The sequence below is a fragment of the Gadus chalcogrammus genome, chromosome 20, assembly GCF_026213295.1.
Source record: "Gadus chalcogrammus isolate NIFS_2021 chromosome 20, NIFS_Gcha_1.0, whole genome shotgun sequence".
In the NCBI taxonomy this organism is placed as follows: Eukaryota; Metazoa; Chordata; class Actinopteri; order Gadiformes; family Gadidae; genus Gadus; species Gadus chalcogrammus.
This window is the reverse complement of record NC_079431.1, coordinates 5490773-5503555: the sequence shown is the minus strand read 5'-3', so window position 1 is coordinate 5503555 and position 12783 is coordinate 5490773. Positions and strand designations below refer to the sequence as shown.

General features: G+C 43.4%; 1 protein-coding gene across 1 annotated transcript in view; it reads right to left on the bottom strand.

Annotated features, from left to right (window-relative positions):
• clybl (citrate lyase beta like) overlaps nt 1-12397 on the bottom strand; it is a 55981-nt gene extending 43584 nt beyond the window's left edge. Inside the window, exon 1 of the mRNA XM_056580053.1 lies at nt 12337-12397. Coding sequence (XP_056436028.1) covers nt 12337-12392 — 56 coding nt within the window. The 5' untranslated portion in view covers nt 12393-12397. The remainder of the gene's footprint in view (nt 1-12336) is intronic.
• Nucleotides 12398-12783: the final 386 nt, after the last annotated feature.

The following is a 12783-nucleotide window of genomic DNA, read 5'->3' as shown; positions in this document are numbered from 1 at the left end:
TTTAACACGGTGTGTCTAATGCTCCTATTTAGTGTTTGGGGGTGCAGCAGCGCGTGGACCCAGGTTTTCGGGGAGGGGAGCGTGGATCGCACCTAGCCTGGCAGCTGTGGCCCCGACCAGGAGACAAAAGCCTGAGGAAGTAGCACATCACTGAAGATGGGGACTAAAAAGCCGTGGCAATTTGCTTGTGCTCTGGCCTGTACGGCCCCCCCCGTTTCACTACATTTGGGCCACTTTTCATGGTGAATATGGCCGCGGCGGCTACTAGGGACACAGAGAATGAAAGGAAAGACACAGAGGGATATCTTTGCAGAGGCTAAAAATGTATAATAATGGCTTATTGTCCTCGCTTGGATTCTTAACTCAGGTGTATGCATCTTTAAGTGAACTCAATATCTAGGACTAGGCATCTCATCCTAGTTCATCTAGATCAAAGCTGAAAGCACACAGCAATGAACTGGCGGAAGACATTATTTCAAACAAACACACAGACCTCCTTTTGTGCATTGGTCTTTTCTTTGGACTTTATTTGCAATCCTTTGATAGGGAGTTGTTTTGTCAATCGGGGTGGATCAAAGATGAGCCAATGTTTCCATGCTGCTTGTGTTTGTTTTTGATGCATGTATTTCTATACTGTAGTGTGCTATTAGACTGTGAGGCAACGTGTGTTTTTTTTAATCATTTAATAGGAGTTAACAGGCTTATAGTGTAACTGGATGCTGGCTTCATAACTGAACATGCAAAGATGGTGACGAATATGGGGAGTGAAAATGAGTGTTTAAACCAAAAAAAAGCCAGTGTACTTAAAAACAAAAGCCAAAGAAATCTCCAGTGCTTATGTACCTTCAACACACGAACGCAAACTCTAATGCAGATTAACCTCAACGCAAATCTGACAATACACGTCACACACTAATTATGCCCTTGCTCTCATTCCCATCCTCGCTGGCACAAACGCAAGTGCTAAGTAAATCTGGGGAAGGAACAACAGCAATTACAAGTGCCAGACTAATATATATTTTTTTAAATAGCTATGAACAGGATAGGCTAACCATTTAGCAGCTGGAGCCTATTTACTTACACACAAATCCATTAGTGGCAGGCGCGGAGGTGCCATCATTTATTTTATGGGTTGATACAAGCCAAAAAGAGGTAATAATGACTTGTTTGCTACACTATCAGCTATAAGGTGATAATTAGGCCTTAGAAGAGGAGTTTAGCCATTTTGAAAGGTTTGTTTGATGTGGAGATGGCGTTCCCAGAAGGATGATTGTTTTCTTTTAAGAATTAATTTGCTATCGCAAATTACAGAACCACCAAGCCGCTATGCAGCAGAACCAGAGGCTTTAACATGCGGTATTATACAAAACTCAGCATAGCCTATAGTGTGTAATTGGTATGTCTTTGGGACTTGGGGAAGACAGCAGTGAAATGAGGTGCCTGACCAGACCATTATGGGTGCTAATCATTTCATAACTTTCATAATTATTATTTTTTTTAATAATAATACGATGAAATTCAAAGCAGAAATAAAATACAACAGCCATCAAATAAATAAGCTGAGACAGAGTGGTAAAAAAAAAAAGCGGGCCAAATAGTTGGATTGGACTAAAATCAAGGCTGGATTAAGTAAGAATGTAGGGCTAGATGATGAAGGGGATGGCTCTGATTACAGAGCCTTGGTGTATGTCTCGGTTGACCCACGTGGCCAAGGATTGAATCTGGAAGAGCAAATGGTGACCAAGAAAGCCCATAAACAAACACAGTGTCGTACTACTGAGACCCAGGTAATCCAACATGCGGTCAAATTTTTGGTTAGCTCAATACAGACACAGAAAATGCCAATGTTGTTCATGACCCAGACAGTAGGTCATCATGTAGTGACACCAGGACCACCAGGCCAGAAGGAGAAGGGGGATCACAGATTACGATACTAGCAAAGCTGATACTAAGCTGATACTAGCAAAGATATGGTCAAACTTATTCACAGGGGTTAGTGGGGGCTTTCTATAATGGCATAAACATGGTGGTAATGTTTTGCATTACCACCATAGCACTACCAAAAGCATAGTCATCTGTGTTAAGAAAAAAATAGGTAGACACCAGGAAGTGAAATGATCTGCGTACAATAAAGGTATAATTTGAAATACAAACTGTGCAAGATTTTAGTCAGTATCAGGCTGAATGCCCGAATTACATAAAAACAAAAATTATCCTTTATTGTGGTACAATAATACCTAAAACACCAGCTTATCTCATTGACCAAATGATCAGCATCTACAATACCCCAGGCATCTGAATTTGCTCAAAAGCATAACATTATTGTTCTTCATCGTGAAATTTCACATCGCACCAATTTTTTTTTATTTAATGCTTTCATGAGCTTTACTGAGGTCTGACCATTGAAGTGAATGGTCGACCGAGCCTGGTGGGTGCTTTATTTGGAGCCCAATGACACAGAAGGAAAAGCAAACCCTGAACTCCCAAAAGGGTGGAGTCCTTATTCCAGGCATTCATATCAATGGAGAAGCGCTGTTATGACATGGAAAGCTAAATATTTTCCAAAGAGTTTTGACCTAATGGCAAAATGGTCAAAACTATCCATCACACAAAGGAATTTCCTTTATTTTGCTCCAGTGTCCACATGTACAGACGTCAGGGGATCAAAAATATCCACTGGATTTAATTAGACCATCAAACGCTCCACTGCTGACACATTTCCTGTGTAGGTCGCCGCATTTGGGACACGTGTGTGTGTGTGTGTGTGTGTGTGTGTGTGTGTGTGTGTGTGTGTGTGTGTGTGTGTGTGTGTGTGTGTGTGTGTGTGTGTGTGTGTGTGTGTGTGTGTGTGTGGCAGTAAGAGCATGTCTTTGACCTCCCATGATGGGCTATGCTCATTGAGTGCAATGCTCTCGGTTCACTAATACTACTACAACACATTGTGTTGACATCCTTTCCCTTTTTATATCCTTGTAGATTCACAACAAAAGTTTTGGTTACGGTTAACCAAAGAAATCTATTACATATTCTCTTCATATCATACAAAAAGAGAAAAAAAGCCAGAGCCTATTCATGAGTGTCAATATGAAAGCACAGACATTGATTGTGAATTGTGAAGCAGCACTGATACCCTCTAGGCACTCAGCTGGTCAACATATCAACAGAACAACCCCAGGAGAGCTAAAGACTACTCATCCAGACACTGAGCAACACGGCAGTAGGGAAACCAAGGTCTGAATGTTTTCGTAATGGTAAGACATGGACTACTAGATACCAAGAACACAGTATGAACAACACAACCAATAAAAGTGAGCTTACGGCACTGTTCCACAGCATGAACTAAGTAGGGAAATAGGGTGAACGCACATGTATTTTGTTATGTTTCCACATGACCCCAAAAGTATTTTCCTAAACAGCTATGTTTGTTTGGCATTTCTTGTGTGAACTTTCACAAAAAATTCAAAAAATCTCAGTCTCGAAAGTAAACAGAGGGCAGGGACCAAATGATTGTGATTCTGACGATCGGCCCAGTCAGAACATTTACTACCTAGTGTAGATTAAGTGCAGAAAAGAGCATGGGCTGTAGCCAGCTCGCTACGACAGGGTGGTGGTGGTGTTTGTGGAGCAGCAGCAGTGCCATTCAAACCTACACCCTTCCGCTGTCTGACCACCACACGCCATTCAGGACATTTCAAGAAGTCTGTCTGGACAAACAGAGCCGGCCTATCCGGCAATCACACGCTGTACTACTTACAGCTCACACTAGTAAGCGGGCTGGCAGAGAACGCTCGTAGTAAGACCCTGGTAGTAGTAGCCAGGGAGCCAATGCGATGCTGGGCCATCCAGGCGCACAGATATGGGTCACGCCGGGCTGTCCTCTGTCTCACCCCGGAGAGAGCCCAAGCCCTGATGAGATTAGCCAGCCTGCCAGCCCGGGCGCATTGGCGGCGATAGCGAAAACAAAAACACCAGCGATTACGTGGGATCGCAAAGTCCGGGGGACACTTGGGCTCAGCTGGCTGTCGGCGCGCTGCTGCTCTTCCGGGTCCCCGACGAGGCTGGCCGTGGCCATACCTCGAGATTACAGATGTATACTCACACCAACCTTTTCTGTTTAAGGCATTACAAGCCAACCAGTGCGAGGTCTTAAGAGAAAGCGCCTTAAAAAGTAGACCCCTTGTCGCACTACCGGAACTTGTAAATGAGTTTCACCTGATGGAAACATCTCTGTCTTAATACGCAACAGAGCTTTCGGTGTCGTGGCTTCGGCCCAAATACGTCAACTTTATTTGAACGGCATCAGCCAGCGGAGGCGGGTCCCGGACCACTGTTTCTCCGGGTTAAATCACTGCTAGAAATGGGATTAGGCAGTTTGGAATGCTAGGGTAATCACTCATTCCATGGCAGCCAGGAGAAAAGGCCCTCTTAAGACGAAAGGGGAGGGTTTTATACAGCTGGGGAGGCTTTGATTACTGCCATGTCTTTAAACCACATCCGATGAGTAAAGACATGCACTGGTCCTCCCCCCAACATTTATGGGGCCGCGCTCACCGGTCCGCCTTCCTGTAAATAAGTGACGTCACGGTGCTTAATGATGCACAGGCCGGACTGGGCTGGTCTTCGGGAAAATGATATAAATAATAATAAACAAAATAAAGATCGCAATGAAAATCTTTGGTGTTCTCCATTTTTCAATGCAGCCTGAAAGAAAAATCTGAAATCAACAGAAACATACGGTTCATCTACAGATGAAGGGCAAATGCAGACTGTAATAAGATGTTTGAATGGAGTTTTAGAATGTTACAGTCAATCTCCCTCCATCTCTTTAACCTCCCTCTCTCTCTAAATTTTCCTATTTTTCTCCCACTCTTCGTCTCTTTTTCAATCTCTCCATATCTCACACCATCTCTTTCTGCCCATCTCTCACTTCTTCAATATTTGCCATTCCCTCTCTGCTTCTTCCCATCTCTCTACCCTGACTGGCAGTGACAGTTGCTTCCAGTTGCTGGGTATAAAATGGCCCATCATAAAGCCGAGCTAGAGGAAACAGGATAAGCGCTTGAGCCAAAGCAGTAAAAAGCTCTCTGGGAACTTGAAAGCCACACAAATGAAGTCTGCGTCTGCCATCTGGAAACAATAAACAAACAAAAAGCTAGCAGGCAAACAAACACCACAAGAGAGAGAGAGAGAGAGAGAGAGAGAGAGAGAGAGAGAGAGAGAGAGAGAGAGAGAAACAGTACATAGAAACAAAGAATAATAGAGAGAACAAGAGAGAGAAAGTCGGAAGGACAGACGGACAGGAGAAGTCACAAAGAGAGAGACAGGGATACAGAGAGAGAGAGAGAGAGAGAGAGAGAGAGAGAGAGAGAGAGAGAGAGAGAGAGAGAGAGAGAGAGAGAGAGAGAGAGAGAGAGAGAGAGAGAGAGAGAGAGAGAGAGAGAGAGAGCGTGAATGACAGGAAGAGGAGGCGTGTGTTGATGTTAAAAACATGTGTACGCCGCGCATCATTAGCACAGGCTGATGGGCAGACAGACACACAAGAGACACCCCTGTCCTTTGTACGCGGGCTCCCTTTGATGACAGGGGGAGACGGCGCACCGGCTATGCCCGTTTGAAACACGTGTGTGGTACCACTGCAAACCTGGTTCTAATGAAGTGTAGTGCTAACAGGAGGCTGGCTGTCTGCACACTGCGCCTGCGGCGTGACGAGGAGCGATGCGTTGGCCCTCGCTGAGGGGAAAGGGCCAACGTGACGCGGCCCCCACTCTCCCCAATGCCTACCTAGATACCTTCACATCACACGTGTTCCGTGTGCTCAAACCCCATGGATCGAACCAGAAGACAAAGGCATAAAGTTTCCATGTTTCAATGTTTCCATACACCTCGGATATTGTGCCTTATGCACAAGCTTGGAAATCAGATTGCTAGATATGAGAACAAAAGGATAGAAAAGCATTAATATTTTTTCAGTTGGGTAATGCTGGACACTGATATGAATGCACAACTCAGCTCGAGTTTAGGGATTCATTTGAGAAATGGTTATGTTTGATTAGAATCTGTGACAAGGCTTTGCCATGCAGAAAGATCCTTGTTGATATTCAAGGTAAGACTGTGTCAGATAGTAAATTAATGACATTCTGAAACTAAATCTAATTTGGCGTAAGATGCAATATTTACTGTGCTCCACAAAATCCCCCCCAGAGAACCCCCCCTCCCCCCAATTCTGGCAAATCGCTTCACAGAGCTCTCTGTCAACAGTGACACCAAGAGGCCTGTAGGAGAACTGCGACTTGGGTTGCAAACATACTCCAGTCCAGACTGCTCACCCAGAGATCACATGTATGAAATAAACAGGCCTATACACAAGCACAGTCAGACACACAATAAAAACCACAGATCCCCACAAGACTAGGGAGTACCTGGCCAACAAACAGTCCGCTATTAAAGCCAACAACAAAAAATACTCTTATTCATTAGGGTGGTGTGGACAGGAAATACGGGGGATATTACCCGTGTTGGCCTGGAACTATCCAGTCATCACCATGGCAGTGTGCCAACATAGGTGCCGTGAGAAGTGCAAGAAGAAGGGGATACAGCGAGCTTCGGTTTCTGATCTGGATTCAGTGTTGAAAACACACCTATTGCTCTGGGAAGTGTAAACTGAACCTGTGTTGATTTTACGGAGACTTGGAACACTTGTGGGGGGCTGACTCCAAACCTGAAATAATCTGGGTACTGCGTGTGCATGCACACACACACACACACACACACACACACACACACACACACACACACACACACACACACACACACACACACACACACACACACACACACACACACACACACACACACACGTACATAGGGGTTATCACAATGTAAGAATGTCTAAAATAATTAAACTTAATATAACAGCAACTGTGACTGATCAAGGAAAGGGTACATATGGGCGTTTGCGATTATCATTTGTTTATGTTAATATTAAATTGCATAGCAAAGCCCATGTGCATAGCAGGCAGCCTTACATTTAAAGTGAAGATACCTTACTTTATTTGACCACCCGGAAAAACACATTATCAGGCTGATTTACCCTGATCCACTCTGGGCCAATCTGTGGTGTCATCGTCAAGGGAATCTCACACACCGCGTTCATCGGCCCACAACTCACTCACTCTCACACACACACACACACACACACACACACACACACACACACACACACACACACACACACACACACACACACACACACACACACACACACACACACACACACACACACACACACACACACACACACACACACACACACCGGTCGTGTTATCACTAAAAACACAGAAGATATCCCCGAGTTCCAACATTCGATCCGACTGTCCACGCTCAACATCTTAACCACATAAACCAGCCGCGAGCCAAGGCCCTTGACCCCCCCCCCACCCCACCCCACCCCGCCCCGCCCCGCCCCCCTCTCAAAGTATCCCAAACACAATTCTTTTGTTGCATTGTTCACACATTCCTCCCGCTCTCAGGCCATGTTTGTACAGATGCGATTCCATGTGCGCCCAGGGGTTCTGTGGGGGTGCGCTGCTCCGAAAGAGCCAGAAGATGTTCTGCTGATCAAAGGCCCCGGTGCCAGAGAGAGCATAGAGGCACTTGTTTTAGTGCTGCTTGTTTTCTATTCTGTGGGGACCCACCGCGGAAAACAGAACCATCTGTTCTCCGTATGGATCCGCCTTGTTCAGTGCTGGGGACAAGTGCAGGACTCTTGCTCCTTCTCTCGCTCGCTCTCGCTCTCTCTCTCTCTCTCTCATCGCGGCCTTCTCTACCTCCACCCAGTTTATTCAGCTGGCTAACCCACCACCCCACCCCATCACCATCCCCCCCCCCCCCCCCCCCCCCCCCAACCAAACAGCCACCAAAGCTTTGTTTTCATATGCAACACGTGTTAACTTAATGCTCTGTAACTGAATTCAAAGGCAGGCTCCACAACAGGTAATAGAGCGATTTTAGGGATGCAAACAATTAATCGATTATCGATTAATTGTCGATAAGAGATCACTCGATTAAAATAAATTACTTGCAATTAATCGCATTTTTAACCCGTAATTCCCCAACCGTCCACCAGAGGGCGCGCTTGACGCCAGACGTACTTGACGCACACGCGGGAACACAAGCGAAGCAGAACAAGACAAACGAAAAGCGGGACACTAGGGGTGTGTTCGAAACCGCCTACTTGCTTACTGCTTACTACCTACTAAATATTTGGCTTACTTCTCGAATCCTTAAATAATGATTGAGTAATCCATTTGAGTAATCGACGTTCAGAAGACCGTCCTTACTTAACCACCTCAGATGACGTGAATCAAATGACGTGTCAATAACCTACCGGCCGGGCGCCGTTAATAAATATTATAAATAAATATATAAACGTCACATTTAACGTCACAGTACACCTTCAACCTAAGGATTTGCGGTGATATGTTAAAACAATTATTAAACAATTATTAAAAGCACTGCTGCTGCGGCTCCCCGTTTAGCGCCATTGCTTCCACTGTTCTTTTGAATAGACGCAGTGCATTCTGGGGCAGTTGAGTACGTCTAGTAAGCTAGCGATGCTTACTCAAAATCTTTCCGGAAGTAGAAGACATTCGGATACTACTCGCTTACCTAAACTCGCTTACTAAGTTCTCGCTTACTCAATTTGACGTCATAGTTAGTAGGAGTAGTAAGCAAGTACGCGGTTTCGAACAGACCCTAGCTGTGTTCGAAATCGTTCCCTATCATGGATGTAGTGCACTAAATAGGATGCACGCCATTTTCTAGGGTGTTCGAATTCTCAGTGGTCCACTATATAGGGCACTATATAGTGGACTTAAAATAGGGTACATACGATGTTCCCTACATGTTACTCCCGTATACCACAATGCAATGCGGTTGTATTTTTCCAGGGGAGAAGAAGAAGCCGAATAACCGCGAAAAATACATTTAATGATGGAGTCTCCGGCATTCGTTTAGAAATGTCAACAATTTATTTGGGATTTAACATAGAATATTTAACATTCAAAATTAATTAAACAAGGAAATGTAACATTCAACATCAATACAACCTCCAGCTTTCGTCGTGAGTGCCCGGTTTGTTTACTTGATGTGGGCGCATCTGTCTGCGTCATACAAATACCCGGCGCATTTACTGACGCAAATGACTTAGAAATGTTCAGCGTAGTGTCCGAATTCTTATTCCCTATATAGTACACTATATCATGTACACTATATAGGGAATAGGGAACGATTTCTTTTGTAGTATTTTTGACAAATGTACTTGTAAGTCGCTTTGGATAAAAGCGTCTGCTAAATGCCCTAAATGTAAATGTATTTTAAAGTACAACAACTAAACGACTTCGTTGAATTACCACCTAAATGTGTCACATTCAGAAGGAAATTCAGCTTCTCAGAAGAATTGCCGCTTATCAATTAATCGATCATCGATCGATAAGATGCAACAACCATCGATTAATGAATTACTCGATAATTTGCATCCCTAAGCGATTTATTGATGAACTCGCCGGAAAAGAAGAAAGGAAAGTTCAGGAGGGGTGGTGGGATTTTCATTAGACACGCTATAAAAAATAAAAGTGTATTTAACACAGTGTCATCAATTCTTGATACGGTGGGAAGACCACCGAAGTGGCTTCAGTAAAACGCTCTGTGCTTTAATTTCTAAACAACATTAAAAGGCTCTCCCTGCAACTTTGTTCTAGTCATGCGAAGGTCAACCGTGCAGCCAGTTAAACCGATTAGGTAAGATATAGACAGTTCAAGGAAGGGGTATAGCTCGTGGGGCCTGGCTTGACCTGGCCAGCCTGCTCAACCCTCCCTTGCTCTGGCATTTGGTTACAGTCACCCAAGCTTGTTGTTGTTTTTTTCCCTTGATTGGATTATGGCCACACACACAGGGTTTACCTGGCTTCCTCCACTGGTAAACAAGGAAGTGAGGTGTCAACACACTAGTGTTTATCCAATACTCATTATTTAGTCATTTATTTATTTTGCGGAAGCTAAAGTCAGCGTGGGCCTGGCAAGACTCTGCATGAGTGGATAGTTTGGTAAGATTTCTGTTCAGAAAGCTTTATAGTTGTGTTTGTTTATCATTAGCACTGCTCTATATGTGCAGGTAAAAAAAAATCTGTATGAGGAATTATGTCCATGACAGATGCAAGGGGTGTTTAGGGATACCATCGTAAACAATATTTCAAGAACAATAGCCTAACTGTTTTTCATGAAAAGGAAGTTTTGGCTTGTCAACCAACTCATTGTAAGATAGGGTTAGTAATACAAACAATCACAAAATTATTAAAAAAAAATTAAATGTGTTAGTGATTCTCCTTAATGACTGAAGCCAGATCTGTTAAAATGCAAGCTGCTCATCCTCACAACTCATCTTAAAGGCTTGGTAATGTGCGCACGCTAAACCTCCGAGTGCTCACAGTCAGCATGAAGCGCCATCAAGCTGAAACCCTGCACAGTAGCTGCTGCATTTAAGCAACTGTGGAAATTGAAAAGTCAGCTCTCAATTTATGCAAAAAGCCACTTTGGAAACAGTGTGGCGTGATTGCCGAGCGTCTGCGTGGCTTTATGTCTTTTCTGTTAATTGAAAACGTTAAAGGGGTGCATTACTCTTGGGGTTTTTATAAGCGGTGCTATAAAGACCTGCTACGCCCTCAGAGGGGGGAAACTGCCCATTAACTTATAGGGCCCAGGCCTTGCCTCACTAATTGACAACCTCTAGGCTACTTTCATCACTTGTCGACTCCGTGGCTGCAGTCAATGTTTCCTCCAGGATGCTGTTGCATCTTTGACAAGAGGGTGTGTGTGACAAAGAGCAGTCTGCCGCCAGTGACGGGTCTCGGCCTCTAGGCTGGCCGGCCGTAAAAACCTGCCACATGTATTCCACTCTCTCAGTCCCAGGCCTTCCGAGCGCTGTCTGCATCTGTCCATATAAAAGGTGCTCCTCCAAAGGAACCAGGAGCTCAACCACTAGGCTCATCGTTTTGATGCATGCGTGTCATTTATGTCGCAACGGCAATGTAAAATTACGAATGTATTTGCTTTGAAAACTAACTTAAATATAGTCACTTCAAAAACAAATACAATGTCGCATTGACCATTATAGCTCACTGAATACAAATGGTCAAAAAAAATATGCAAACAACCACGCAAACTTACACCGCCCACACCTGCAGAAACACAAACACTCAAACCCTAAACAAGCTATTGGCGTGACAGTCACTTCACACTTGAGAGAAGCAGGATCATGAGAGTTGTGCCTCTGGTCGTTCATGTTCCCTGAATTAGAGCCACATGCCACCATGTTCGTGACCTGTTTGGACATTTCTTCAAAGCAGCGACACTCACATGTCGTCTTTGTAATCGATGTTGAAACTGGTTGAAGGTTATCATTATCATCATATTTTTTTTTTTCATATTCCTGAGTGGGTTTACATCAGCCGGATCATTCTGTAATGTTTTATTTTTGTATTGATGATCGAAAAAATTTATTAACATGGATTAGAAAGGCAAAAAGTCTTATACCTGCCTCTTTTGTCTGCTTGATCTGAAGCTGCTCTGAAGGGGATTGAGACCCAATGTTGTAATTCGCAAATTAGTTTAGGTAGTCAATAGACTGATCCAGCCAAGGTGTCTTTGTGATGTCCAATATTTGTTGTAAATAATAGGACACACAGTGTGCTGGTATCAGTATCCAAGCTGTCAATGATTCCGCTGACTTAGCATATTCATCAAATATTAGACTAGCTCTATCAGCTCATAGCAAAAAAAAAAATGCTATTGTTTTGTAGCCTATGTTGTTCCCAGAACAATATTATCTTAATCCAGGCTGAGTTACAAATGTTGGCCATTGAATTTAATACTATCCATAAACAGATTTGAGCTTACCAACCTCAAACACAATTGTATATTGTTGCCTCTCTAGTATGTATCCAACCATAGTAACCACAACCTGGAATGATTGCTATTCACTACAACGGGACCACTTTGACCCACCTTAATAAATAAATAAAATTGATTGTGGATTATGCACGTTTCCATCTTATTCATAAACTGTTACACCATACACACATTTCAAAATATCAAACACTATACCAACTGTATGTTAGATGTCAATGTATGACATTAGGTGACTGACATTGTGTTTACGACGTTAAGAAGGCGAATACAAACATGTATGTTCACAAAGTGAAAGCGACTGCACTTTGGCTGCGTATACATTTCAAAAGGAGGTCGCTAAAAGATAAAGGGTAGGAGAAAATACTGACTTACGGTGGAGCAAGTCGTTTGACAATTCTGGTTATGCACTGCGCCATGTTTTCTGACATTGAAAGTGAGGTGCGCAGCAATTGGCTGCAGAGGATAACGTGTCATACCGCCCATGCGCTGTGATAGGCCATAGACACAGCACTGGGAGAACCAATACAATCAGCGAGCACATGGCAGGGTAAATATTCAATGTAGGCCTATAGTAAAATGAAAAGCTCCCTATGTGTTATACTTAAACACAAAACATGTTGTGAGTGGTATATTTAATTAATAAAAATAACTGTATAAATTAAAACGTTTATTCATTTATTATTGCTTTATTTTACTTCCATTCCATGGAAAAGAAAAATCTATTCCAATAAGTATAGTCACAACACAGCAATTATATATCACATCATACTTGTTGTGTTTACCTATTGCCGATAGTGATTAAACAGACCCTTCTCAAGA